Source organism: Mobula birostris, chromosome 4, assembly GCF_030028105.1.
Source record: "Mobula birostris isolate sMobBir1 chromosome 4, sMobBir1.hap1, whole genome shotgun sequence".
NCBI lineage: Eukaryota > Metazoa > Chordata > Chondrichthyes > Myliobatiformes > Myliobatidae > Mobula > Mobula birostris.
This window is the reverse complement of record NC_092373.1, coordinates 55104892-55132160: the sequence shown is the minus strand read 5'-3', so window position 1 is coordinate 55132160 and position 27269 is coordinate 55104892. Positions and strand designations below refer to the sequence as shown.

At 41.9% G+C, this 27269-nt stretch overlaps 1 protein-coding gene and 1 long non-coding RNA gene across 3 annotated transcripts in view; one reads left to right on the top strand and one right to left on the bottom strand.

Annotated features, from left to right (window-relative positions):
• Window positions 1-27269, bottom strand: part of LOC140196347 (uncharacterized) — a 94273-nt gene that overhangs the window by 12193 nt on the left and 54811 nt on the right. Inside the window, exons 1-2 of one of the 2 annotated variants that reach the window (XR_011885686.1) lie at window positions 3514-3611; window positions 1955-2153 (exon numbers count right to left, since the gene is read on the bottom strand). This is a non-coding gene — a long non-coding RNA (uncharacterized lncRNA). Of the gene's footprint in view, window positions 1-1954; window positions 2154-3513; window positions 3612-27269 lie in introns of those variants that run through there. The other variant, XR_011885685.1, reaches the window with a different exon arrangement.
• The window catches only part of ankrd67 (ankyrin repeat domain 67), a 33530-nt gene continuing 17135 nt past the window's right edge, over window positions 10875-27269 (top strand). Inside the window, exons 1-3 of the mRNA XM_072255387.1 lie at window positions 10875-10909; window positions 18890-19133; window positions 20607-21183. Of these exons, the coding sequence (XP_072111488.1) occupies window positions 18898-19133; window positions 20607-21183 (813 nt within the window). The 5' untranslated portion in view covers window positions 10875-10909; window positions 18890-18897. The remainder of the gene's footprint in view (window positions 10910-18889; window positions 19134-20606; window positions 21184-27269) is intronic.

Genomic DNA, 27269 nt, shown 5'->3' with positions numbered 1-27269 from the left:
ACTCTCCATTTAGAAAAGTGTCCACTTTTTGTCTGCAAACTTTGCAATAAATTCATGAATTCAGTCACCATAAGACAATGAGACCATAAGACATAAGAGCAGAATTAGGTCAGTCAGCCCATTGAGTCTGCTCAGCCATTCCATTTCACTCAATCCTACCTTCTCACCATATCCCTTGATGCCCTGATTGATCAGGAAACTATCAACTTCCGCTTTAAATATACCCTCGGATTTGGCTTTCACTGCAATGTGTGGCAGAGCATTCCATGGGTTTACTACTCTCTGGCTAAAAAAACTTCCTCCCTACCTCCGTTTTAAAAGATCATCCCTCAATTCTGATGCTGTACCCTATAGTTCTGGATACCCCCACCATAGGAAACATTCTCTCCACTTCCTCACTATCTAACCCTTTCAATACTCAATAGGTTTCAATGATATCCCCAAATTATTGACCTATAATGCAAGATACATCAGTCCAAACACAGAGCCCTTTGGAACACCACTAGTCAGGGCAGCAAACCAGAAAATGCTCTCTTTATCACCACTCTTTGCCTCCTGCCGATCAGCCACCGATTCTTTCTTCTTTATTTCTTCAAAGAATTCTAATAGATTTGTCAGGCAAGATTTTCCCTTGGACAAACAATGCTGACTGTAGCCTATTATCATGTGCCTCCAAGTATCCCAAAACCACATCCTTAACAATCAACTACAGCATCTTCCCAACCACTGAGGTCAGTCTAACCAGCCTATAATTTCCTTTCTCCTTCTCTCTATCTTCTTGAAGAGTGAAGTGACATTTGCAATTTTCCATTCTTCTGGAACCATTGCAGAATCTAATGATTCTTGAAACATCATTATTAATGCCTCCGCAATCTCTTCAACCACCTTTTTCAGAACCCTGGGGTGTACACCATCTGGTCCAGATGACTTATCTACCTTCAGACTCTTTAGTTTCCCCAAGAACCTTCTTCTTAGTACTGGTACCTTCACACACTTCATGACCTGTGACACCTGGATCATCCACCATACTGCTAGTATCTTCCACAGTAAAACTTACGCAAAATACTCATTCAGTTCCTCCACCATTTCCTTGCCCCCATTACAAGGTCTACAAAAATAGTGTTCTACCACAAAGAACAGTTGCTGAAGGCATCGTGTTAAGTTGCGCTTCCCCCTGGTGGATTTGTTCACTGCTTACAAGAATAGGAACCATAACAAAAACATAACCATCTTAAAAAATTTACAAGTCCTTGAATCCTTAGTATTTTATTACACAATACAGGTAAATAGTTTATTTCTTCCCCTGTTACTTATATTTTTATTTTAAGTCTTTGCCTGAACATTCAATGATGGGTGAAGAGAAAGAAGACAAATTCAATAAATGTGTAAGGCCATCAATGTTGTAAGAAAGAACACATCCATTATGGATCTCTCAAGTTTGGTTACTGCTAATTTTCTTTCACTATTTTTGAACAGAATGAACAGCCAATGTTAACTACTTATTAGATCTATAAATACAAATCATATCTAAAATATTTTTGAATAATTTTGAAAATATTCTCTCTTCTTCTGATTACTTTACTGCAATCAGTAGATATTCCTCTGATAACTGTGACAACTATTTTTCCCAAATGCTTTTCTGTGGAGCTGGATAGCTCAAAAACTTGGTTATAAATTGGGAAACACAAGGGACACCTGCTCCTCATCACTGCTACTCTGGTCTTTTTCAGAGTGGGTGCAAGGAAAGTAAATGTGTGGTGTGATGTTTGCCTTTAAACTTGAAAGCAAGGTCTGAGATGCTCACTTTCTATGAAGTGTGCAGACTGGTGTCAGTAAAGAGATTCACTTGAGAACCATTTGTGTCTTTGCTGTTTCAGACCAGTCTACAGAAATTTTTGCCGGCTGGAAGGCAACAGAACTATTCTTAGTGTGAAAGAAGACAGCTGGTACTTACACAATGCAGCCTTTAGCATTCTCCCGAGAATGTATCTTCACAACGTAGGCAATTCTGTTGGAGAACAGATTGCTGAATGGCTGTGCTGCAGTGGAAGCTCCTTTTCTATGCATGCTCCGTAAAGGATTGTTCAGGTACAGTAGATGGTAATGCAGATCAATATCTACTAGCTACGTTAGGCCAGTGCCGATTTTCAATCCTACACAGCAAGAAACATCAATCCTTAACTCAACACAACTGAACGCAACATTAAGCAGAACTGAGGTACCATCCCCAACCTCTCCCCCATTAGTGTTGGGATCATAAAATATTTACAGGTTAATAGTTAGATTACTTCCAGCATCTTTATTGGACCTTCTACAGATGGTTCTCTCAGTTGGTGCAGCAAGGCAGATGGAAGGCCCCCGAATTATCAATACAGCAGAAGGACTTGGTGGATGATGTCCAGCAGTTCTAGAAGAGGAGGAATTGACAAGTTTTTTCTTTGTCAGGCTGGGCTGTAAAAGCCTTGGCCGGAAGGAAAGTGAAAAGGCCCTGATGAATTGGCAATACCAGAGTAGATCTGTGGGGGAAGAGCCACTGACATTTGCCCGGAGGAATTCCCCCAGCAATCCTCATGAATCTATTGCAGAACAGAAGAGAACAGGCAATCTTGAATTAATGGATTGAATCATGGCTTTGCTGATAGAAGTTGGTCCCTATTTCAACATATAAAAATAAGAACTTAAATACTACACAAATAGGGTGGTAGTCAGAGATTCCATTATAATTTCTAAAGAGAGCTGAATAAAAAGAGGATTGGATAAATACTCAGAGATAAAGGGTAAGAGGAAAGAGAAGAGAGATCAACTGGATTCCTCATTGAAATAGCAAATGCAGAACTCCATTGGGTCTTACTTGTTATGGTGTCATCTCATACTCTAGGGAAGCTTCACTTTGTATAGCCTTATCATCAGAAAGTGAAAATATCACTATACTGATCTACTTGTCATTTCTGACTAACTTAATATGAAAAACTTGGACAAAATTAAATGAATAATTTGCAAAGAGACCAAACTATCCTGTGTGATACCTGATCCAGTTTGGTATGGATTGTATTATTTAATGCTTCAGCTTTAACCATAGAACCTACAGTATAATTTTGCTTGCAAATTGGATTATATTGTGGCAAGCATTGAGTCCATGATGACAGATGAGAAAAGCTCGTTAATCTCAACTGACGTCTTCATTGCGACAAGCACAAAACAAAACAGATCAGGCACTATGACCAGGGGACAGAACCCACTCAGTCACATACAGGCAGAGGAGGTCATTATTATACACCCTGGTTACAGTCAGGGTGACTCACAAAAACACAAGCAAACAACAGTATAACCCCAGCTAAAATGTAACAATAAATGAACTTGAACATCTCACCACAATTCCACGAACACATTTTAAAACAAGAACAATAAATAGGGCTGGCCACTTGGAATGCTGGGGCGAGCTGTTAAACATGCCTCCCCCCCTCCTGGAGTGTCACAATAGCTTTTTAAGTGCTCAAAAAATTCACTACTTACAATGCAAGAACCACTGACAACAAGAACCACCACAGGATGGAGCAATGATACAATAATTTCAGACCGAATAATTTACATTAGGGTGAGCTGCTCTCTGTTCTGTGTCACTGAGGCAAGGTAATATTCCTTCACACAGACAACAGTGAATTATTGCAATTCTCTCCTCTAGAGGGCAGTGGAGGCTCAGTTACTGAAAAATATCCAAAATGTTACCAGCTTTCAATATTAAGAGAATCAAGGTATCTGGGGTTATTGCAGGAAAATGGCATTTCAAATCTTAATGAATGGTGAAGCAGGAACACTAGATTGCATGGCCAACTCATTATTTTATTTCATGCTTTTTCCCTTCACATCCCCACCCTCAGTCTACCACTGAAAGTGATGATTCCAATACATAATTTGGCTTGACACTCTACAGCAGCCAGATAATGCACTGGATTAAGTAGGCAAAATAGGTCATTCTCATGATTTTCAACATCATAGACATTTGAGTGGAAATCTACTCTATTCATTAAATGAAATGAGTTCTTCAAGACAGCATTAATGGGCACAAGTGAAGTCAATGCTGACAAATCCCAGTATCATGTTTCTGTTAAGGTATATGAGATTTCTCGCCCATCACTACAGATCGCAGGTGAAGAGCAGCAACCTGAGAGATTATCATCAAATGAATGAAATGTTCCAGAAGCCAGATCATTGAGATTTACACGCAAACATGCCTGAACATTTGCCTCCAGAACATCATAGATTTCAGTAACGTAAATTTTGGAAAACTGGGCTTCATAACCTCACCTTTTCAGAATGGAATTTCTCTGGTGAGGTTTATGCAATCAGCATGCTTCTAAATTTTACAATACAAAATTTGTCCGTGGACCTTTGGACTTACTGATTGATCAGTTGTCCAAAACAAAAACTGTGCAGAAGAGTTTTTAAAGTGGAAAAGCATTACACTAGGGCAGTTCCACTCTCTCATCCTCAGGGTCCAGGTCCAGTGACACAAGTAATCATCACAACTGGGGTCTTCTTTGGTTGCTGTGAATGACCATGACTTCTGTGCTCTTTCATGCCCTTTGCTTTCCAAGAACCACTTTCTGGCCACTGGATCTCACTGTTGATCTCATCTGCCCAGTCAGCCAGAAATTACTCCACATCCTAGTCATATCACAGCAATATCTAAAAGTAAACTGAATTTATGTAACAACAGCAGAGGCCAGAAACACATTTACAGATGATTGCTTAACAACGATTTCTATGGGTAATATTTTTGGATGTATTTTTTCTATTTTTAGGAAATCTTTTGGTTCTCCTGGTTTCTAGCTACCTTATTTTGACAAGCCAATCTGAGCAACTGATGAAAACTTCATCGTTTTAGTATTTACATATTTTCCGCTAATGGAATTACTGTGGTATGCACAGAAGGAGGCCTCGCCCATTGTGGTGAATCAGCTTTAAACTCTACTTTGGTTAAAGTATTTCCTTAGCAACCACAAGACTAAAATAATATGACCTTCAAGTCATTCTCTCTGGCTAGGGAGCAGTATTTTAGGTATCGGTATTCAGCTCCAGTGATATTCTCATTATACAGAGTTCACATAGAACGCAGAAACAGTAGCTTTCATGTTTATGTAAGACATTATATAGTCAATCTTAGACACAAGAGAGACTGCAGATGCTGGAAATCTTGAGCAATCTTGTGTTTTTTTTAATTTAGCTTAAAATATATAATATTCATTGAGCTTTCCCCCCAAGGACCACACATTTGGTTTTCCATGCAGTAATTGCACTGTACTTCAAAGAGAATTTCATTTGTCTTTGCTAATGAGCTCTCTTTACAAAGTGATATGTCAGATGTGGGGTGCCAGCTGTCTAGATTGCATCATCTCCCAGGCACATGAAAATCCATATCAACACATCACCTGAATAAAAGAATTCAATTTAACAGAGGTTATTTGTATCTCACCCGACAGAAAACCGTGCAAGTGCCAGGCATGCCTGTTACCCACCTCCCACCAGCTGAAATTATTCCCAGGTATTGAATTATAAAATATTATTGTAGGCAGGGCTCAAAATCAGAACCAGGTTTACTATCAGTGACATATGTCATGAAATTCGATTTTTTTTTTTGCAGGAGCAGCAGTATAGTGCAAGATAAAAAATACTCCTAAGTTACAAAAAAAAAAGTGAAGTATAAAAGAGGAATAGCAAGTTAGTGTTTATGGATCTTTCAGTAAGCTGGTAGTGGAGGGGAAGAAGCTGCTCCTAAAATATTGAGCGTGGGTCTGCAGGGTCCGTACCTCCCTCCTGAAGGAAGGCATGGGTGTGTCTGAGATGATGAGGGCCCGTAATGACGGATGCCATTTTCTTGAGGAACCTCCTCTTGAAGAGGGAATTCCTTGATGGCCCATGTACAGGACCCAACTAAAGAGCACCAGACCATTGCCTCCCACACCATCACTAACCTCATCGACTGTGGAGATCTCCCATTCACTGCCACCAACTTCATTGTTTTTCCGGCTCCCCTCCACTCCCCATGTCTCATTTCCACCTCCTACCCAAGCTCCAAAAACCTGACTGCCCTTGTAGGCCTATCACTTTTACCCGATCCTGCCCCACGTCCACATACCATTTTGTCTCCCTTGGTTCTATCCTTCCCTCCTATATCCATGACACTTCATGTGCTCTCCATCGCTTCAATCACTTCCAGTTTCCTGGTCTAGATTACCTTATTTTAATTGGAACGTCCAGTGCCTATACACATCCATCCCCCATCAGGAAGGCCTAAAGATCTTCACTTTTTTCAGGACAAAAGATCTAGCTAATTCCCCTCCAGCATCGCCTTCCTCCATCTGGGAGAACTGGTCCTCACCCTCAACAATTTCTATCTTGGTTCCTCGCATTTTCTCCAAACCAGAGGTGTAGACATGAACACTTGCATAGGCCCCAGTTAGGCCTACCATTTTTGTCAGCTAGGTGGAACAGTCCATATTCCAGGCCTACACTGGTATTGCTCCACAATTTTTTTCTCAAACTCAATAGATTCAGCAAATACTGGAAATATTGAGCAACACACACAAAATACTGGAGAAACTCAAGTCAGGCAGCATCAACGGAGGACAGAGTCGACGCTTTGAGCCATAGACATTTCACCAGGCCAGGACAGGTTCTGGTGAAGGATTTCGGCCTGTTTCTTCCCCTCCGTGGATGCTGCCTTTACTTGCCAATTTTTTTCTCTGCTACATTGGTGACTGCACAGGTGCTGCTTCATGCACCCATGCTAATTTTGTCAATTTCATCAACTTTGCTTCTAACTTCCACCCTGACCTCAAATTTACTTGGTCCATCTCTGACATGTCTCTCCTGCTGTTTGTTCACTGTCTCCATATCTGCAGAGATAGACTATCCACTGACATCCTTTCTAAACCTAGTGACTCTCACAGTTATCTCAACTATACCTCCTCCTAAGGTCACTTGTGAAAAAGCTATTCCTTTCTCTCAGTTCATTCATTTCATCTGTCTCTGCTGATTGATTGATGCTGCCCTCACATGCATCCCCTCCATTTCCCACACATCTGCTCTCACCCCATCCTCCTGACACCATAACAGGGACAGGGTTGCCCTTGTCTTTACCCACTACCCACAAGCCTTCACATTTTCATAGGGATCACTTTTTGTAGGGATTGATTTCTATACGACTCCCTTGACCCCTCGTCAATCTGCACTGATCTCCCTTCCAGCACTTACCCCTGAAAGCAGGACAAGTGCCACACCTGCCCCTACACCTCCACTCTCACCACCATTCAGTCCTTCCAACTGAGGTGGCACTTCACCTACAAGTCTTTCAGGATCATCCATTGTATCCAGAGTGGCCTCCTCTACTTCAGTGAGATCCAAAATAGATTGGGGGACCGCTTCATCTACTACCTTCGCTCTGTCCACCACAATTTCAATTCCACTTCGCTTTCCCATTCTGACATGTCAGTCTATGGCCTCCGCTGCTGCTGTAATGAGGCCAAACTCAGGTTGGAGGAGCAACACCTCATATTCTGTCTGAATAGCTTCCAACCTGACGGCACGAATATCGATTTCTCAAACTTTTGGTAATTTCTCCCCCTCCCTCCTTCTCTTTCCTTTCCATTTCCTATTCCAGTTACCCCTTCACCCCTGCTTTTCCCCTCAGCTGCGCATCACCTCTGTCTGGCTCCTCTCCTCCATCCCTTTCTTCCATGGTCCACTCTCATTTCTTATTAGATCCCTTCTTCTTTAGTCCTTTACTTTTCTGACCAATCCCCTTCCAGTTTCTTACTTCATGCTCCATTCCACCCCCCCACCCACTTTCCCCCTCAGCTGGTTTCAACTAACACCTGCCAGCTTATGCACCCTCCCCCCGCTTCCTTTCCTATCCAGTACTAAACAGTCTTGGAGCAACATGTTGACTGTTTATTTCCCTCCACAGATGCTGCCTGACTTGCTGAGTTTCTCCAGAATTTTGTGTGTGGCTCAAACTTTTCAGCATCAGCAGAATCTCTCTTATCCTCATTGTGGGGAAGGTTGTGCCCATTTTTGGACAAGACTACAACCCTCTTATGATCCTGTGCATTGGAGCCTTCATACCAGGTGATGATGCAACCAGTCAGAATGCTCCCCAGCGAAGACCCTACTACCGAACATCTTAAGAACTCTGCTAAAGTCTTTGGTGACATACCAAATCTCCTCAAGCTCCTAGTTAAGTAGAGCTGCTGGCATGTCTTCTTTGATAGATCCTCTGAAACGTTGAAGCCCAGGACCACTGACACCCTCAATGAGGAGAGATGTGTGTTCTCCTGATTTCCCCTTCCTGAAGTCCACTATCATTTCCTTAGTCTTGCTGACTGAGTGTAGAGTTGCTATTGCAATACCAATCAACCTATCTATCTCACTCCTGTCTGACTCCTCATTGCCATCTGAGGCTACATCCACACTAGACCGGATAATTTTGAAAATGACAGTTTTGCGTAAAAACAACAGGCATCCACACCAGGCGTTTTTGAAAGTACCTCCGTCCACATTAAAATGGGTATTTGGCGAATCTCCTCCTACTGGGCATGCACAGGACACATCTACAGAAATCAAGGGAAGAGGAAACAGTATACTTGCTGCGTGTTTGTTCAGTTACAGACTAGAAAAACTTAAAAGGAAATTGCCAAACGACAGACAGATGTTGGCTCTCGCGCAGGAGGACTGAAAACTTAAAAAACAAATACTGGAGTGTATGGAGGCAACAGACAGGGAGTTCATGGACAGTATGACCTGGCTGATGACGAACATTGAAAAACTGACTAACTCTGTTGCAGAGGGATTTGCAATGATGAGGAATATGATGGCTCCCCCCCACAAGTACTTTTCACCGCCACAATACCAGCCTCACAGCCACTACAATAGCTACACATATGGACACACAGACCCCCCGGTGGCCCAACCAACATCTTCCCCACTCCCAGAGAGGGGTCACCCTGGAAACATTTCCTACAGCCATAGTCTCTTCATCAATGAAAGGGATGACAGGTTTTTTTAAAACCTCCGGTTACCCCGTACACACTACAACGCCCAACCAGCATTTTCAGATTTAAACACTCTGGGGAGCATTTTAGAAAAGCTCTGTTTCGGGGGAGGAAAACGCCATTTCCGTGTGGACGGAGGGTCAAAACGACGAGAAAAAGCTTCGGTTACAGATTTATCCGGTCTAGTGTGGACGTAGCCTGAGATTCTGCCAGCAATGATGGTGTCATCATTGAATTTATTCTGGCATTTGAGCTGCACCTGGCCACAACTGGTGATGAATGTCAAGAGAGCAGAGCAGTGAGATAGGCAGGCTGGAAATAGTGTTCTGACAAGCTGACTGTGGTCACCCAATGAGGAAGTCAGAGGGAGGTACAGACTTTTAAGTGGCTTAAAACAATGTTGCTTACTGCAGTGTGTGTGCCTGCAGGCTTCAGCTGCAGTAATTGTAAATGGGAATATTTGATGATTCCCTTGGGACCTGCATACGTGAAGAGATCAAAAGCCATCTGCAAAAAAAAATCATATCCAATTACAAACAAATTCATAGCCTCTTAAACTTCTAGTATTAATGAATATTTAATTGAGTAGAGTTCACAGCTTGAACTTGAGCTATAAAAATAATCTTCAGAAAAAAAAACACAAGCAGATTCTTTGTGATAATATATGAAGGCAAAGAGATGGTCGACAGGATCCAGGGTCACAACATGCATTCCTCTCCCTCCATAGATGCTGCCTGAGTTGCTGAGTTTCCTTCAGCAGTTTGTTCCTTTTTGGCATATTCAGTTTCTGTCTCTCCAGTTAGAGTTCTGCTCAATGTCATCTAGGAATTGATATAAATCCTACTGGAACAGAGAGACAACCCCCCCCAGGGCAAGACCCATCTGCAACAGAAACAGATTGCTCAACTCAAACCAGTGAGCTACCTGCACAGCAGGCAGTAAAGGTATCAGCTAGAATGGAGAAGGAGTTACGTACAGCATACACAACATGGTTTGGGAGGATGGAGGTAAGGTTCTGCCCAGATGGTACAGTAGTATGCCTCAGACTGGTAGAGCCTGTGAGATCTCATCATCAGAAAGCCAATGACATTCTCCCTTGGAGGAGCCATGGGTTTTATTATTGGGATCCTGACCAAGAGTTCATGACGTAGGTACTAGTATCAGAAGACACAAACTGACTGAATTCCCAAGATCCAACCTTCCTGTATGCCTGAGCTTTGACCAAGACAACATTCCACTTATGGACAATGGGGTTTGCCGACTGCGATCCACAAAGTGCGAGATGTTGGAAGAGGAGCTTAAATGCTCTAAATTTTTTCTAAAGTGTAAATTTTACTTGTCACTAAACGGATACTGTCTGAATGCTGTCCTGGCCTTCCTGTATGCAGGTATGGACTGCTTCATTTCTGAATGGGAATGGTTGGGCCTAGGCAGTGCTCTGAAGAACTCCTGCAGTGATGTCCTATTCTCAGATGATTGATTTACAATTACAGTAAAGGCTCCATATGCTGCAAGGTTCCTACTAGAGGAAAGATCTTTTTCTCATTTCCTATTGACTCCGTTTTACCAGGATTCCTCAATGCCATGCTCTGTTAAAAACTATTTAGCAGTCACTATCACAGTGTTTAGACCAAGACACCTGACCTACTGAGCATTTCCAGAAATTTCTGTTTTCATTTCAGTGATGATGAATGTCTGCTTCAAGTTTTTCAGCCTCTCTCTGGACAGAACTTAAACAGAACTTCTTGTTACAATTACTTCTTTGAGGTTTTATCACCCTAACATTCATAAGGAAGTGTTGAAACAGGAAGCCAAAGTAGTACAGCGCAGACTTACCCTTCAGAAAGTATAACAAATTGGTAAGTAACTGTCTTTTAACAAAACAAATGTAGAGTTTTTCTAATGTTAACAGACAACTTCATCAAGGATAAATTTTGATTAATATGTACACTAGAAGGACTCTGTCTTCTCATTTCTTACAAAACTTGGAGAAAGTTGAAAGCAAAATGATAATCAATCATTAACATTGCTAGCATGGATCTGAACTACTAAAGTAAAGAATATGCTATGGTGATCATTTTAATTGAATTTTAAAACCTTGCAAAAAAGTGATTTTCTGTAAAAATCTGCAATTTACAGTTGTCTGTTGGGTGAAGAGAAGGATGTTATTTGCAGGAATTACTCAGAAATATGTTTCTATATTTCCTAAAGCTTCCAATATAAACTTTTGTACCCCATTTTGTCTCATTTACAGTCAAAATGACCCACACAGGTGACAAAATAAGATGTTTTTTCTACAAACATCAAAATACAATTTAAAAAATCCATTAAAGATGAATTTAGTTCAATTTCATTCTGATTAATTAGAATATGTAGTTCAAGAGTCAAAATATACAAACTACTTAGAATGAATATTTGTTTATATACAGCAATATAAAAAGTCTGGAGTTTGAGTCAAGGGTCTATACATAATTTGAACCTATTTGGATTCTGAACCAGCATCCATAGGGATTTTTAATGTGCTTGTTGTGTTAACTTTTTCAATATTTTTTTCCTCGCTGTAGCAAAAACAATTTTGTTAAATAAAATCATTTCTTCAGATGCATAATCAAAATAGAGATCTGTGTATTAATTATTAATAAATATCAGTGCAATACCATGTACAGGCAGTCCCCGGGTTATGAACGAGTTCCGTTCCTGAGTCCATCTTTAAGTTGGATTTGTAACAGGTACATCCCATATTATTTAGCGCCAGTTAGTCAAACGTTTGTCTTAGTATATAGTAGTTATTTTACCTTTCTATGCATATAAAACACTTAAGAAACGTATGTACTGTATTTCAATAATTAAACCGCTGTGCTGCTTAGTAATAATTGTAGCTTTCATCAGGGCAGGGCCTTTCACATGCTCAATTATTCTCACTTTATCCTTTATCCTTTAAAATTGTTCCAATTGTTGACCGACTGTGGCTTAACGCTCTTCCAGTGACCGATGGTGTTTCACCTCTTTCCGATCGTTTTATTATTTCCATTTTATTTTCAATCGTGATTGTTTTCCATCAACGGAACAGAAACACTGCGGATTCAGCAGCAGCCGCGGGCGGTGGGTACTGTGCTGCCTCGGGTCCTAAAGTCCACCTGCACTGAGACAGGTTAAATGGGACAAGTGGGGGCGGTGCTGACTGGAAAAGGTGGGGGTGCGGGGGTCAGGGTGAATCTTGCTAAGAAAAATTTAAGCCAAATACAAAGTTACACACTCAACACAGTGTTAACGGCAACAACTTAAAATTGCAGACGGTGTTCTCCTTCCTCCGTTTGTAAGTACGAGTTGCTCGTAAGTCGGACGTTCGTAACGGGGGGACTGCCTGTCGTAGGGTCTCTGCTTGGGCATGATGGATGATCTGGGGGCATGCTGCTGCACTAATTTCAGGAAATGCTTCCTCCAGTTTGCTTACTTCCTGGAGATTTCTCTAAAATTCCAAGTGACTGATAGGCCTTATGAGCCCTGGGGATAATAAATACTTTAAATACTGTAATTTTTTACATTGATAAAATTGTGCTTAAAGAACAATGCAACCTATACCTTTAACAGAAATCTATCAATCCATACAGTGAATGGTTAGCTGGCTGCAGTTCTCCCAACATATTGATCATGACATTATTTAAAACACAAATGACAATGGCAGAAACAGTCATTCTGTTCACCAGTTTGGATCTAGAGCTAGTGAATCAACTCCATCACTGACCTTTAATTGGGTAAAGCATCTTACAAAGATTTTGAGAAAATTGAAGGCCTGAAACAGGAATCCATCAGTGGTGAACAAGACAAGCTCGAAGTCAAACTTACTGATCTAACACTTTTATTACACTCTTGGTAGCTGTAATATGGAAATTACACACCATTTTGGCTGCTGGTTCCCATAGTGACTGATATTGCCCCCTCTTGGGGGCAGTGGGAGTTTCAAAGGTATGATGGAGATAAAGTGAGTGGTGGGGGCACTCGGTAGCAAGACTTAATTTAAGAAATGAAATGAATTACTGACTACAAGCATTTGATCCTCAGTGGCTCATAATTGATTACAATGATCACGTAATCACCTCATCACTTACTAACCCACTGTTCTCTTGGACTTTGCTCGAAGCATGTCTTAGTTGCTGAAAAGCAATGTGACACTTCTGTATCTGGCATATCATGAGAAATCTGGTTTGAAGAAATTGTGTTATTTCAGGGCCTAGCCCGTACATTATAGTTGTTCACTACTGTAGTACAGTGTCAGCTAGTTTGATTCCCATACTCTGATCACACAGTGACGCAGTTCCTGTACTCAATAGGGTAAAGGTCAGAATCTGCCCGTTCAAGTGGTCTTGACCGCAATTCTCTAGCCTATAGCCCAACCGAGATATCGCTGCCCCACTTTGTGTACCTTCAGGCAGAGAGTCAGGTTTTGCCTGAGCTAAGATGATGTCAAAATTTTCCCCATTATAGACTGCAGCGCTTGAGGTTGGACTTAAATAGGCGGTTGACTGTGGCCATTAACCCATAACAAAAATGGCAGAAGTAGACGAAACCAAAAGGAAGTTTAGACAGGATAGTGCGGAGTATCTGAAATATGGATTTATACCAGCACCAAGCAACCAGCAGAAACCAATGTGTCTGTTGTGTGAATTTTTTCCCCCAAATGAGGCTATGAAACCATGCAAGCTCCTAGAACATTTGAAGAGAATACACTTTGCTATAGCAAACAAGAATTTCAGTCACTACGTAAAAACTTCCAGAAACAGAAAATACTTAAAAACATGTTTGCTAGCTCTTCACGACAAAGCATGACACATTTCATCGCTCATAGCCAGATCTGGTAGGCCCTTTGTAATTGGAGAAGAACTGATTCTGCCAGTAGTAAGGTTCTGAGGTTCTGAGTACAGCCTTGAATAAGGCACCAGACCAAAGTGTTTCTATTCACCAACTACTCTGATCAAAGATGAATAGATGAAATGTCTGAGAATGTGGAAGACACATAGTGTAACATACTTAGGATAACAGATTTTATTCTGCAGTTGATAAATGAACTTTGCCAGCCAACAAATCTTTGCTTCTTGGTTATGTTCCCTTCACAAAAGATGAAAGTATGGTTCAAAAGATGGTATTTGCAAGAGATGTGAAGGGGAAGTTAACAATTGGGTTGTTGAGCAATTTTTCAAAGAAAAAAATCCACTCACCAACATTCTTGCTTGTGCAACAAATGGGCCACCATCAAAGACAGGACACCACTGTGGAGTTAATACTTCCTTGAAAAACACTGTACCTTATGTATTTACCATTCACTGTGTAATTCACAGATAACATCTTGTCACAAAATAACCTAAGTAATCAGCTGGAAAATCATTAAATACAGTTACCACAGCGATAATAAAATCAAGTCCCATGCTCTCAATTCTCAACTGTTCCGAAAACTTTGTATTGAGAATGATGAACGGTTTGAATGCTTTGAACAGTTTGTCTCATTGTTCTAAGCCCTACAATGGGAGAGAAGAAAATTCTTCCAGGGCCATGTAACAGATTCAGGATCATACTCAGAGGTAGACTTAAGGTAAAATGAAAAGCTATCAAATAGAGTGTGTCCTCTGGGCATTGTGAGTTGGTGCTAGGTAGCCTATAAAAGGAAGAAGCATTACTTCGACATATTCCTTTTAAAAATCCCTTCAGAAAGTACTTAGTGTAAATCCCAGCCTAAGCAATTTCAATCAAAAATGTATACAACAGTCAATGTAGAAGAGCTGGAGCTTTTGAACCAGATTTTCCTGGAACTTGTGCTTTTTCCTTCAACTACATATGCTAAAGGCCCAATGTTTTCTTTACCTTTAATGTTGAAAATTATGACTTTAGTTGATGGGTGTATTTCCACAATAACAGACTAGTATTTATTTTGTTACTTTCTTCAGTTCTTTATTTTTACGCTTGCTCGTTGCTTTCGTTTCTCAGCTTCACAAGTTTGCACGCTGCTGGATTAAAAACCAGATCTAATTTGTCACAAACAGGAGCAACACACACAAAATGCTGGAGGAACTCAGCAGGCCAGGCAGCATCTATGGAAAAAAGTATTGTTGACATTTCGGGTCAAAACCCTTCCGCAGGACTGGAGAAAAAAAGCCGAGGAGCAGATTTGAAAGGTGGGGGTGGGAGGGGAGAGAGAAGCATCAGGTGAGAGGTACAACTTGGAGGGGAGGGATGGAGCAAAGTGCTAGGAAGTTGATTGGTGAAAGATACAGAAGATCATGGAAGAAAGAAGAAAGGCGGCAGAGGGAGGAGCACCAGAGGGAGGCGATGGGCGGGCGAAGTGATAACATGAGAGAGGGACAAGGCGATGGGAAATGGTGAAGGGGGTGAGGGTGGAGGCATTACTGGAGGTTTGAGAAATCGATTTTCATGCCATCAGGTTGGAGGCTATCCAAACGGAATGTAAGGTGTTGTTTCTCCAACCCAAGTGTGGCCTTATCCCGTCAGTGGAGGAGGCCACGGATGGACATATCGGAACGGGAATGGGAAGTGGAATTAAAATGCATAGCCCCTGGGAGATCCCACTTGTTCTGGTGAACGGAGCGTAGATGGTTGGCGAAGCGGTCTCCCAATCTACATCTGGTCTCTCTGAAATACAAGAGGCCACACCACGAGCACTGAATACTGTATATGACTACAACTAAGTCACAGGTGAAGTGTCGCCTCACCTGGAAGGACTGTTTGGGGACCTGAATGGTAGTGTGGGAGGAGGTATAGGGGCAGGTGAATCACTTGTTCGGCTTGCAAGGATAAACGCGAGGAGGGAGATCAGTGGGGAGGGACAAATGGACAAGGGAGTCACGTAGAGAGTGATCCCTGTGGAAAGCAGAAAGTGGGAGATAGGGAAAGATGTGCTTGGTGGTGGGATCCTGTTGGAGATGGCAGAAGTTACGGAGAATTATGTGCTGGACATAGAGGCTGGTGGGGTGGTAGGTGAGGACAAGAGGAACCCTATCCCTAGTACTGTGGCGGGCGGATGGGGTAACAGCAGACTTGCATGAAATGGAAGAGATGCAGTTGAGGGCAGCACTGATGGTGGAGGAAGGGAATTCTTTTTCTTTGAAATAGGAGGACTTCTCCTTTGTTCTAGAATGAAATGCCTCATCCTGAGATTAGATGCAGCAGAGACGGAGGAATTGAGAGAAGGGAATGGTGTCTTTACAAGTAACAGGGTGGGTCGAGGTATAGTCCAGGTAGCTGTGAGAGTCTATTGGTTCATAATAAACTGTCTCTGGAGATAGAGACAGTGAGATCGAGAAAGGGAAGGGAAGTGTCAGAAATGGACCAAGTAAATTTGAGGGCAGGGTGGAAGTTGGAGGCAAAGTGGATGAAGTCGGCAATTTCAGCATGGGTGCAGGAAGCAGCACCAATGCAGTCGATGTAGTGTAGGAAAAGTGCTAGGTGGTCACCAGTGTAGGCTTGCAACATAGACTGTTCCATGTAGCCAACAAACAGGCAGACATGGCTGGGACCCATGTGAGTGCCCATTGCTACCACTTTTGTTTGAAGGAAGTGGGAGGTCCCAAAGAAGAAATGATTTAGAGGGAGGACAAGTTCCACTAGGCAGAGGAGAGTGGTGTTGGAGGGGAACTGGATGGGTCTGGTGTCCAGAAAGAAAGAGAGATTTCAGGCCTTCCTGCTGGGGGATGGAGGCGTATAGGGACTTGACATCCATAGTAAAAATAAGATGATGGGGGCCATGGAACCTGAAATCCTTGAAAAGATCAAGAGCGTGTGAAGTGTCACGGATGCAGGTGGGAAGGTGGAGGTGGATACAACAGGGTCTTCTAATAAACTTTTGGAGAGGTACATGGAGCTTAGAAAAATAGAGGGCTATGGGTAAGCCTAGTAATTTCTAAGGTAGGGACATGTTCGGCACAACCCTGAAGGCTGATGAGCCTGTATTGTGCTGTAGGTATTCTATTTTTCTATGTTTAACCAGGGGGATAAAACACAGTCGAGGTATGCAGATATGAGCTCTGTGAGGCAGGAACAAGCTGAAACAATGGGTCTAGCTGGACAAGCAGGTTATTTTTTGTGGTTTTCGATTAGGAGGTAGAAACAGGAAGTGTGGGGTGCAGGAATTATGAGCTTGGTGGCAGAGGATGGGAGATCCCCAGAGTCAATAACATTGGTGATGGTGTGGGAGACAATGGCCTTTTTTTGTGGATTTTTGGGAAGAGATGCACACTGAACACTGTAAGGAGATGCACGCTACACTACCATACCCTAAGCATTTAACTCCATTGGCAGGGAATTGAACCCAGGTCTCCTGCGTAGCAAGAGATACACACTGAACATTGTCAAGAGATGCGCACTGCGTATCCATGATTTGTCACTTCTTATCCACTGCCTTACCCTGTTCTCACTGATGCCAAAGTTGTCATAATGTAGTATCAAATGTGTTAGCATCTCTTTCTTAAAATCACTAGTTTCCAGTGACAGAAACAACTGGCAGTCTCCTAATTATCCCCTTGATGCTGTTTCCTTGAAAATTATCCTTTGCATCCTATGGCTCGACTGTTGAATAACCCATGTCAAAAGCTGCTTTCCTCTCCAATGCTTTCTAATTTATCAAACACCTTACTTAAGTCAGATTTTCACAAACATACCTTTTGTGTTCACTTGAAAACAAGAACACGTACTGAGATCCCACATGGTTTTCCCAGTCAAAAATGATTTTGTGTATAGCTACAGTAGTTATGAAATCTACGTATTATATACCAGAGAACTCTTCCATATAAAGCAGTTAATCACCTTTAACATTTCACATGACCTATTTCAACACACTTTCTATTATTCACTCAGCTGAAATCTAAGCCCCAGATTTGTGGTACAGTTGTACAGCTACTAGATCTGCTGCCCCTCAGTTTCAGTGACCTGGATACAATCCTAACCCCTGATACTACCACAGCGATGTTTGCACCTTCTCTTTGTGTTTCCCCCGGCGCTCCGGTTTCTTCTCACATCGCAAAGACATGCAGCTTAATAGGTTAATAGGCCACTGTAAATTGCCCCTGGTGTGTAGGTTAGTTGTAGGATCAAGGGGGAACATGGTCAGAATAAGTTACAGTAAAAATCTGTAGGGAAATAGATTGCTGTGTCAGCCGTAGTCGTGACGGATCTTCTGTTTCAAAAGGAAATACAGAAAAATCCATTTCTTCACCATTTTACTCTTCCCTTCTCATTGGAAACAGCAATGCCCACGAACAGAAAAGCCTACAAGAAGTAGTGGACACACACAGACAAAGCTCTCCCCACCACTGAGCACATCTACAAGGAGTGCTGCGACAAGACAGCAGCATCCACTATCAAGGACGGCTGCCATCCGGGAGGTGGTGCAGGAGCTTTAAGTCCCACATGACCAGGTCCAGGAACAGCTACTATCCTTCAGCCATCAGGCTCCTGAACTAGCATGGATAACTTCACTGACCTCAACACTGAACTATTTCACAACCTATGAACCCACTTTCAAGGACTCTACAGCTCATGTTCTCAGTATTACTTATTACTTATTTATTAATTTCTTTTTGTAATTGCACATTTTGTCATCTTATGCACATTGTTTTTTTTGCCTTTATGTGTAGTTTTTCATAGAGTTTATTGTGTTTCTTTGAATCTACTGTGAATGACTGCAGGAAAATACATACATGTATGGTAACATATGTGTAGTTTGATAATAACTTTACTTCGAACTTTGAATTTTTGAACTTGAATTTCTCTGGCTTTCTTCCCTATTGTTAATTATAATTAGTGGTAACATTTGACAGGTATTTCTTTTGCAGAATCTGCCATGTCTGAACTATCGGAGGTGATGTGGAAGTGGATGGAGTTACATGATTCAATATCCTCTCCCAGTGCTGCGAGAACAAACAAGAGCAGCAAGACTGTGGACATGAATTCACTTCAACAAGGGAAATGTGGCCCTCTAAGTCATTCCACGGGACCCATCCCTGAAAACAGAATAGAGACAAGCCAGGAAGTAATGTCGAAAGCAGTTCAAAGCCAATCGCCTGCGAAAACATCAAAGTGTGTTGCTTTCTTTTTACAAGCAAGCAATATTTTAGTTCCTCCAGCACTTTGTGTGTGTTGCAATATTTTATTAAATTATTTGTCACAGTTTAAAAGAAAATATTAAATGAAAACAATACCCATGGTGGTGCAGAAGTTTGGACTAACAACTCAGAGACCTGTGTTCAAATCCCAAATTAAATTTGGTTGATAGTTTATTATAGTCTTAGTAATGATGATGCAGAACTATAATTATTATAATTAATATAGTTATAGCTGGTTAAAAATAGCTAAAGATCATTAACAAAACACCTGGTTGACAATATCCTAGAGATGTACTAAAGCCATTATATCCAATCTTGCCTGATGCCAGGCCATGTCACCCAATTGACTCTTCTGAACTGGTCTAGAAAGCCCCTCATCTGTATCATTACCACCATGCTCAAACACAAAAACTGAAGGCTGACAGCAGTTTAACCTTCTCAAAGGTGATTAATGATGGATAATAAACTCTGGTCTTACTGGTGGCACCCCATATTCCAAAAAAAAAAGCTACTTGATGTCAATAAAATTGAGGGAGTACAGAGGAAATTTACTAAAATATTGCCTGGGTTTCATCTCCTAAGTTTATAGAGAAAGGTTGAACAAGTTAGGTCTTTATTCTTTGGAGCATAGAAGGTTAAGGGGGGACTTGATAGAGGTGTTTAAAATTGAGGGGGATTGATAGAGTTGACGTGGATAGGCTTTTTCCATTGAGAATGGGGGAGATTCAAACAAGAGGACATGAGTTGAGAATTAAAGGGCAAAAGTTTAGGGGTAACATAAGGGGAAACTTCTTTACTCAGAGAGTGGTAGCTGCGTGAAATGAGCTTCCAGCAGAAGAGGTTGAGGTTTGATGTTTTCATTTTAGGTTAAATTGGATAGATATATGGACAGGAAAGGAATGGAGGGTTATGGGCTGAGTGCAGGTCGGGGGGACTAGGTGAGAGTAAGAGTTCAGCATGGACTAGAAGGGCCGAGATGGCCTGTTTCCGTGCTGTAATTGTTATATGGTTATACGTTATATGGTTATTAATCCAAAAATAGAATAACTGAGATTGATTCCTAAACATCCTTCTCAGCTAATTCTAAAGTAAGATACATTGTCCTTGGACTTTCCTCCTTATTTCATTCAGTTCAGCAAATAGCCAAGGTATGGGCTTACCTTTACAGTGTTGGGAAATATCAATTGCAGATTGGCACTGAGTCCTGATGAAAGGTCTGGGTCCAAAACGTCGACTGTTTACTCTTTTCCATAGATGCTGCCTGACCCCTTGAGTTCCTCCAATAATCTGTGTGCATTTCTCTAGGGGGCTTATTTTTCACAGGGTAGATCTTATGACTTACGTTATTTTGTAACTTACTTTATACATGCGTTAATATTTATTTACTTGTCCATATTTACATACAAGGCTATCACTTTAAACATTGCCATTCCTCTAATTGCCACAGGACCCCAGTTTTGAACGAAAATTACAAGAATAATTTGGGCTGGACTCCACTACAGCATGCAGCGTTCTCTGGACATATTCCTTTGATCAAGTATCTCCTGCACAGGCGAGCAGCCATCAACCACAGGAGTGAGTACCATTACACTGCAATACACAGGGCGGCTTGGAATGGTCACACTGATGCAGTGGACTACCTTTTACATCGAGGAGCCCTTCTGGAGCCCAAAACTCGTTGCGGAGCCAGTCCACTCCATTGTGCTGCAGCTAATGGTTTTGCTACTACTTCCAAGCTGCTTCTGAAATATGGGGCATCCACAGATATTAAAGATAACAGGAGGTGGACACCATTACACTGGGCCTGTGTGAACGGACACATTGAAATAGTTGAATTGCTGCTAATGGAGGGAATAAACCTGAATGAAAGGACTGACTATGGCACTACAGCATTGCAATTAGCAGTGGAGGCTGGGAATTTCAGAACTACTGACTATTTACTGAAGGAAGGTGCAGACATAGATGCCAAGGATGAAAATGATGAAACTGCTCTACACAAAGCTGCTGCAAATGGAAAAATAGAGGTAAGGGTTCAGGTAACTGAAATGTCTAAATGCTGTTTGATAGCCAAGAAGAGAATTCCTGGGACAAGCATGTGAAAATGCGCATTTTGCATCAGTCTTCACAGTGGAAGACCTCTATAGTATACCAAACATTCAAGAGTGTCAGGGAAGTGAAGTTTGTGCAGTGAAAATTAGGACTGAGAAGGTGCTCAGGAAGTTTAATGGATAAATCTCCTGGACCTGATGGAATGCATTCTCAGGTTCTGAAGGAAGTAGCTGGAGAGTTTGCAGAGGAAATTTATGAAGATAGATTCTGGTATTGCATCGGATGACTGGAAAATTGCAAATGTTACTCCGCTATTTAAGAAAGGTGGGAGGCAGCAGAAAGTAAACTATAGACCTGTTAGCCTGACATCAGTGGTTGGGAAGTTGTTGGAATCGATTGTTAGGGATAAGATCCTCTCTCTGTCTATCCATCCCATAGGATGATGATGGTTCCTTTCAGTTAGTTAGTGTGGTTTGATATGTGCGTCCTGGAGTGGCTGTACAGGCCAATCCTTGACAGGCACTGCTTGCCACATACTTGGCAGGTGAGGCCTGGAGGGGCAACAGGGGCAGAAGCTCTATTGTGGTGCTTCCTGTGCCTTTCCTCTGTTGCCTCGTTGAGCTTGTTCTCAGCAGCATCCACACCTTTTCTAATGTCGTCCCTCCACTGTGAACGATCTTGAGCCAGATCCTCCCATGTTGATGGGACAATGTCAGCTTTCTTGAGGCTCCTGTGCAGAACATCCTTGTACCGTAGTCATTGGCCTCCTCGTTTTCAGGTACCACTGGACAGTTGGCCGTACAAGATGTCCTTGGGCAGTCTTCCATCAGGCATTCTGACAACATGTCCTGCCCAGCACAGTTGGGCTGACATCACCAAGGTTGAAACTGCTGGCATTCCGGCTCGAGAGAGGACCTCAGTATTGGAGACCTTGTCTCGCCAGGTGATCTTCATCAGAGAACATAGGTGACACTGCTGCAGTTGGTCAAGCTGGCATAAGTGTCTCTGATATGGGCACCATGTCTCACATCCATATAACGGCCCTGTATACCTTGCCAGCCTGATGTTCTGTGACCAAACTCGATCTTTCAGCTGACCAAAGGCAAAGCAGGCTTTTCTGGTTCTTGACTCAATCTCTACATCCAGAGAAGCTGAGGATGTTATTATGCTACCCAGGTAGCAAAACCTGTTGACATGCTGAGGACATTTGGTTCTTCGTAGCTTGAACCAGGAGCCAGTTGGTACAAAACTTCCGTCTTTTTCAGGCTGATTGTCAATCCGAAGCTCTTGGCTGCACTGGCAAAGTGATTGGTGATCTCCTGTAAGTCTTCGAGAGAGAGTGGGCAACCAGTGCACAGTCATCAGCAAACTGTAGCTCATGAGCCACAATCTCCCTGACTTTTGTTTTTTCTCTCAATCTTGCGAGGTTGAGGAGCCCGCCGTCAGCCCTCGTTTGTAGGGAGACCCCTGACTTCAGGTCTGATGTGGCATCCTGAAGAACAGCAGTGAAGAATAGTCCAAACAGAGTAGGAGCCAGAACATAACCCTGTTTTACGCCGTTGCTGATGGAAAATGGGTCTGACAACGCACCACACATGTTGATGCGGCCTTCCATGCCTTCGTGGAACTGACGGATGATGTTGGTTAGGTGTGGGGCGCAACCAAATTTTGGTAGGAGCTTCCACAGGCCATCTCTACCAACAGTGTCAAACGCTTTGGTTAGATCAACAAATGTGACATAGAGACTTCTCTGCTGCTCAACACATTTCTCTTGGAGCTGTCTCAGTGAAAAGATCATGTCCAATGTACTACGGCCTGTTCGAAAACCACACTGGCTTTCTGGAAGAATGTTGTCACTGATGTTGGACATCAAGCGTCTAAGGACTATCTTCGCGAGGCATTTTCCCACAACTGACAGAAGAGATACGCCATGGTAATTGTTGTAGTCTCTCTTGTCTCCCTTGTTCTTGTAGATGGTCACGAGTGATGCGTCTTTGAAGTCTTGTGGTAGTTCTGCAGCTCCCCACAACTTTGTGAACAGCTGGTGCAGGCATGATGTCAGTGTGTTACCACCATACCGGTAGATATTGGCTGTGATACCATCAGGCCCTGGTGCTTTGTTGGGTTCTAGCTGTTTGATGGCTTTGATGACCTCGTGAAGACTAGGGGGAACATCTAGCTCGAACAGTATGGGTCGAGGGTGTACTCTGCCCAGTGCTTCATTGGTGATGGTTCCTGGTCTGTTCAGCAGCTCGTGGAAGTGTTCTTGCCATCTTTTCATGTGCTCTGACTTCTCAGTGAAGATGGATCTTGCACTCAAAAAGGCACGTTTTTTGGAACTTCAGTTTGGGTGTCGGAGCACCCGGAGGCAAATAACAAGATAGGCCAAAGCCAGCATGATTTCCTGAAAGGAAAATCCTGCCTGACTAACTGACTCAATTTTGAGGAAATTACAAGCAGGGTAGACAAAGGAGATGCAGTAGATGTGGTGTACTAGGGTTTTCAGGCCTTTGACAAGGTGCCACACATGAGGCTGCTTAGCAAGATAAGAGCCCATGGAATTACACGGAAGTTACTAGCAAGGGTGGAGCATTGGCTGATTGGCAGAAAACAGAGAGTAGGAACAAAGGGATCCTATTTTGGCTAGCTGCCGGTTACCAGTGGAGTTCCACATGGTTCAGTGTTGGGATCACTACTTTTTACGATGTATGTCAATGATTTGGACTATGGGATTAATGGATTTGTGGCTAAATTTGCCGATGATACAAAGATAGGTGAAGGAGCGGGTAGTGTTGAGGAAACAGAGAGCCTGCAAAGAAACTTAGATAGTTTAGGGGAAGAAGTGGCAAATGAAATACAATGTTGGAAAGTGTATGGTCATGTTCTTTGGTGGGAGAAATAAATGGGCAGACTGTTATTTAGATGGGGAGAGAATTCAAAATGCAGAGATGTAAAAGGACTTGGGAGCCCTTGTGCAGGATGCTCTAAAGGTTACACTCCAGGTTGAGTCAGTGGTGCAGAAAGTGAAAGCAATGTTGGCATTCATTTCTCAAGTTACAGAATATCAGAGCAGGGATGTGATGTTGAGGCTGTATAAGGCACTCGTGAAACCACACTTGCAGTATTGTGTGCAGTTTTGGGCTCCTTATTTTAGGAAGGATATACTGACATTGGAGCGGGTTCAGAGAAGATTCACGAGAATGATTTCAGGAATGAAAGGGTTGCCATATGAGGAACGTCTGACAGCTCTTGGGCTGTATTCCCTGGAGTTCATGAAAATGAGGGGGTTTCTCATAGAAACATTCCAAATGTTAAAAGGCCTGAACAGATTAGATATGGCGAAGTTATTTCCCATGGTAAGGGAGTCTAGGACAAGAGGGCACAACTTCAGGATTGAAGTACATCCATTTAGAACAGAGATGCGGAGAAATTACTTTAGTCAGAGGGTGGTAAATCTGTGGAATTTGTTGCAATGAGCGGCTGTGGAGGCCAGGTCGTTGGGTGTATTTAAGGCAGAGACAGACAGGTTCTTGATTAGCCAGTACATCAAAGGGTATGGGGAGAAGGCAGGGAAGTGGGGATGACTGGAAGAATTGGATCAGACAATGATTAAATGTGGAGCAGACTTGATGGGCTGAATGGCCTACTTCTGCTCCTATATCTTATGGTCTTATGGTCTTAAAATCTGCAAATGCTGGAAATCCAAGCAACACACACACAACATGCAGAAGGAACTTAGAAAAGAGTAAACAGTTGATGTTTGGGGCTAAGACCCTTCATCAGGACATTTTCCCATAGATGCTGCCTGGCCTGCTGAGTTCCTCCAGCACTTTGTATGTGTTGAAGGGAATTCCTGGGCTCCAGATTCATCGTCAAGCATTAATAAATATCTTTAGGATTGACCATCCCAATGTAAAGCCACCTCTAACTATTTCAGATCGCATTACTGAAATGTTGTAGACGATGCTAAGAGGGATGCCTTCATATTCCACATAGCAGATAAGAAAGATTTTCCAAGCTTATGTTGACAACACTGACCAGAAGAATTAACATTTTATCTCAAGCTCAGTGAAGTAAATCTAGTTTTGCAATGCCCATAATTTTCAAGTTCCACACACCTTCTATATTTGAAAAATTTTCAATATTATGGAACTTTGGAATGTAGTTGAACATTCTGAGGGAGATACAAACATAATGATAAAGGAGTTTCAATGGCCATTGTCTAGATGGAATTCCAAGAAGCAATTGAAATGTTCTACATAAGAATGCTGAGAAAATTACAAACAATTTTATCTCATGCTGCAGATAGAAGACGACTACTATAGATTTATCCCCTGGCTAGAAATTGACAAGTACAAATCCACAGTTATGTTGATATCTCATTTTTTGATTGTCAATAGCCTGGCCTAGGATTAGGACATGCTGTTATGCAGCATAGATAAATTTGTTAAGTGAAACAATAAATTATCAGAAAGGACCACACATTATGAAGTTGACTGATATACAAATAGGCTAAACCATAATGGATGGCACATAATGTGAAAAAATGTGCACATTAGATATGGGAAGGCAAACTGAATATTTCTTGATGGTGGGAGTCACATTTTTTATGTGCATAAAGGCACAAATAACTCAAATGTGTTGATGGGCTAATAAAATATTGGCTTTATCTCAAGGAGAGCGTAATGATAAAATGTCATTTCAGTTAAACAGAACATTTATTAGATCCAGTTTAGTACTGAAAAGTCAGGAAGATATTGTACCAACTCACCAATTTACAGGTGAATAATGAGATAAATTACAACAACTTAGTTTACATTCCCTTGAGATCTTAAGTTTGAAGGATGATTTTATCCAATTCTTTGAAATAATCTATTTTAAACAATAAAGAGTGATGGGAGTATGGAATGAGCTGCCAGACGAGGTGGTAAATGCGGGTTCTTTTTTAACATTTAAGAATAAATTGGACAGATACATGGATGGGAGGTGTATGGAGGGATATGGTCCGTGTGCAGGTCAGTGGGACTAGGCAGAAAATGGTTCGGCACAGCCAAGAAGGGCCAAAAGGCCTGTTTCTGTGCTGTAGTTTCTATGGTATGGTTCTATTTGTTAGGGTAAGCAAAGGGTACATACACAGCCTTAGTCACTTCTGTTTAATATGTATTGTGTACTTGTGTTTAATACGTATTGTGCAAAGCATTCCACATACAAAAACCACTATATTAAGTGTTATCTTTTGATGTCTTTTGTGGTTTAACTAAAACTGAGTCATACAGCAGCTGTCAATGGGAAATATAAAAGACCTTATTCACACAGTGAACCTTCGGGGGAGAGTCCAAGAGAATCTCACTTCCCTGATGCAATGCTTTATATCTATTCAACACAAAGATAATGATAAACAATTAACTACAGTTTCATTTGCTATAATCACCTACTTTAATATTTTACAAAGGTAGCACAACCCAACTAGCAGAACCTCTTTGAATAAACAATACTGGTGTCTATTTCAAAAGCCAAACACCCAAAGTATAACCATTTTGTTACAGTGTTAAGGGATGACTCCATGAATATACAAAAACCAGAAGGTTAAGAGACAAACTATGGCTACGTCCACACTAGATTGGATAATTTTGAAAACGCCGGTTTCACGTAAAAACGATAGGCATCCACACCAGGCGTTTTTGAAAATACCTCCATCCAGATTAAAATGGGTACTTGGGCGAATCTCCTCCTACTGGGCATGCACAGGACACATCTACAGAAAACAAGCCAAGAGGAAACAGTATACTATTTCTGTTTCCGTGGCGGCATTGTGCTATTTCCATTGGTCAGAAACTAGAGTACCTACAACAACAGCGAAAGAAAGTTTTCTACAATGTCTTCAAGGAATACAAAGAAAACCTCAGCTGGAAAAAGCAGACCGGCATTCTTCATTTGGACAGACGATGAAGTCGAGCTGCTTCAGCGAGTTACAAACAACTACAAAGTCAGCAAAGCAGTGGAGAACGTGGGATTGGGAGTCATGCCAAACCAAATACAACGACATCCTCGACCGCTATAA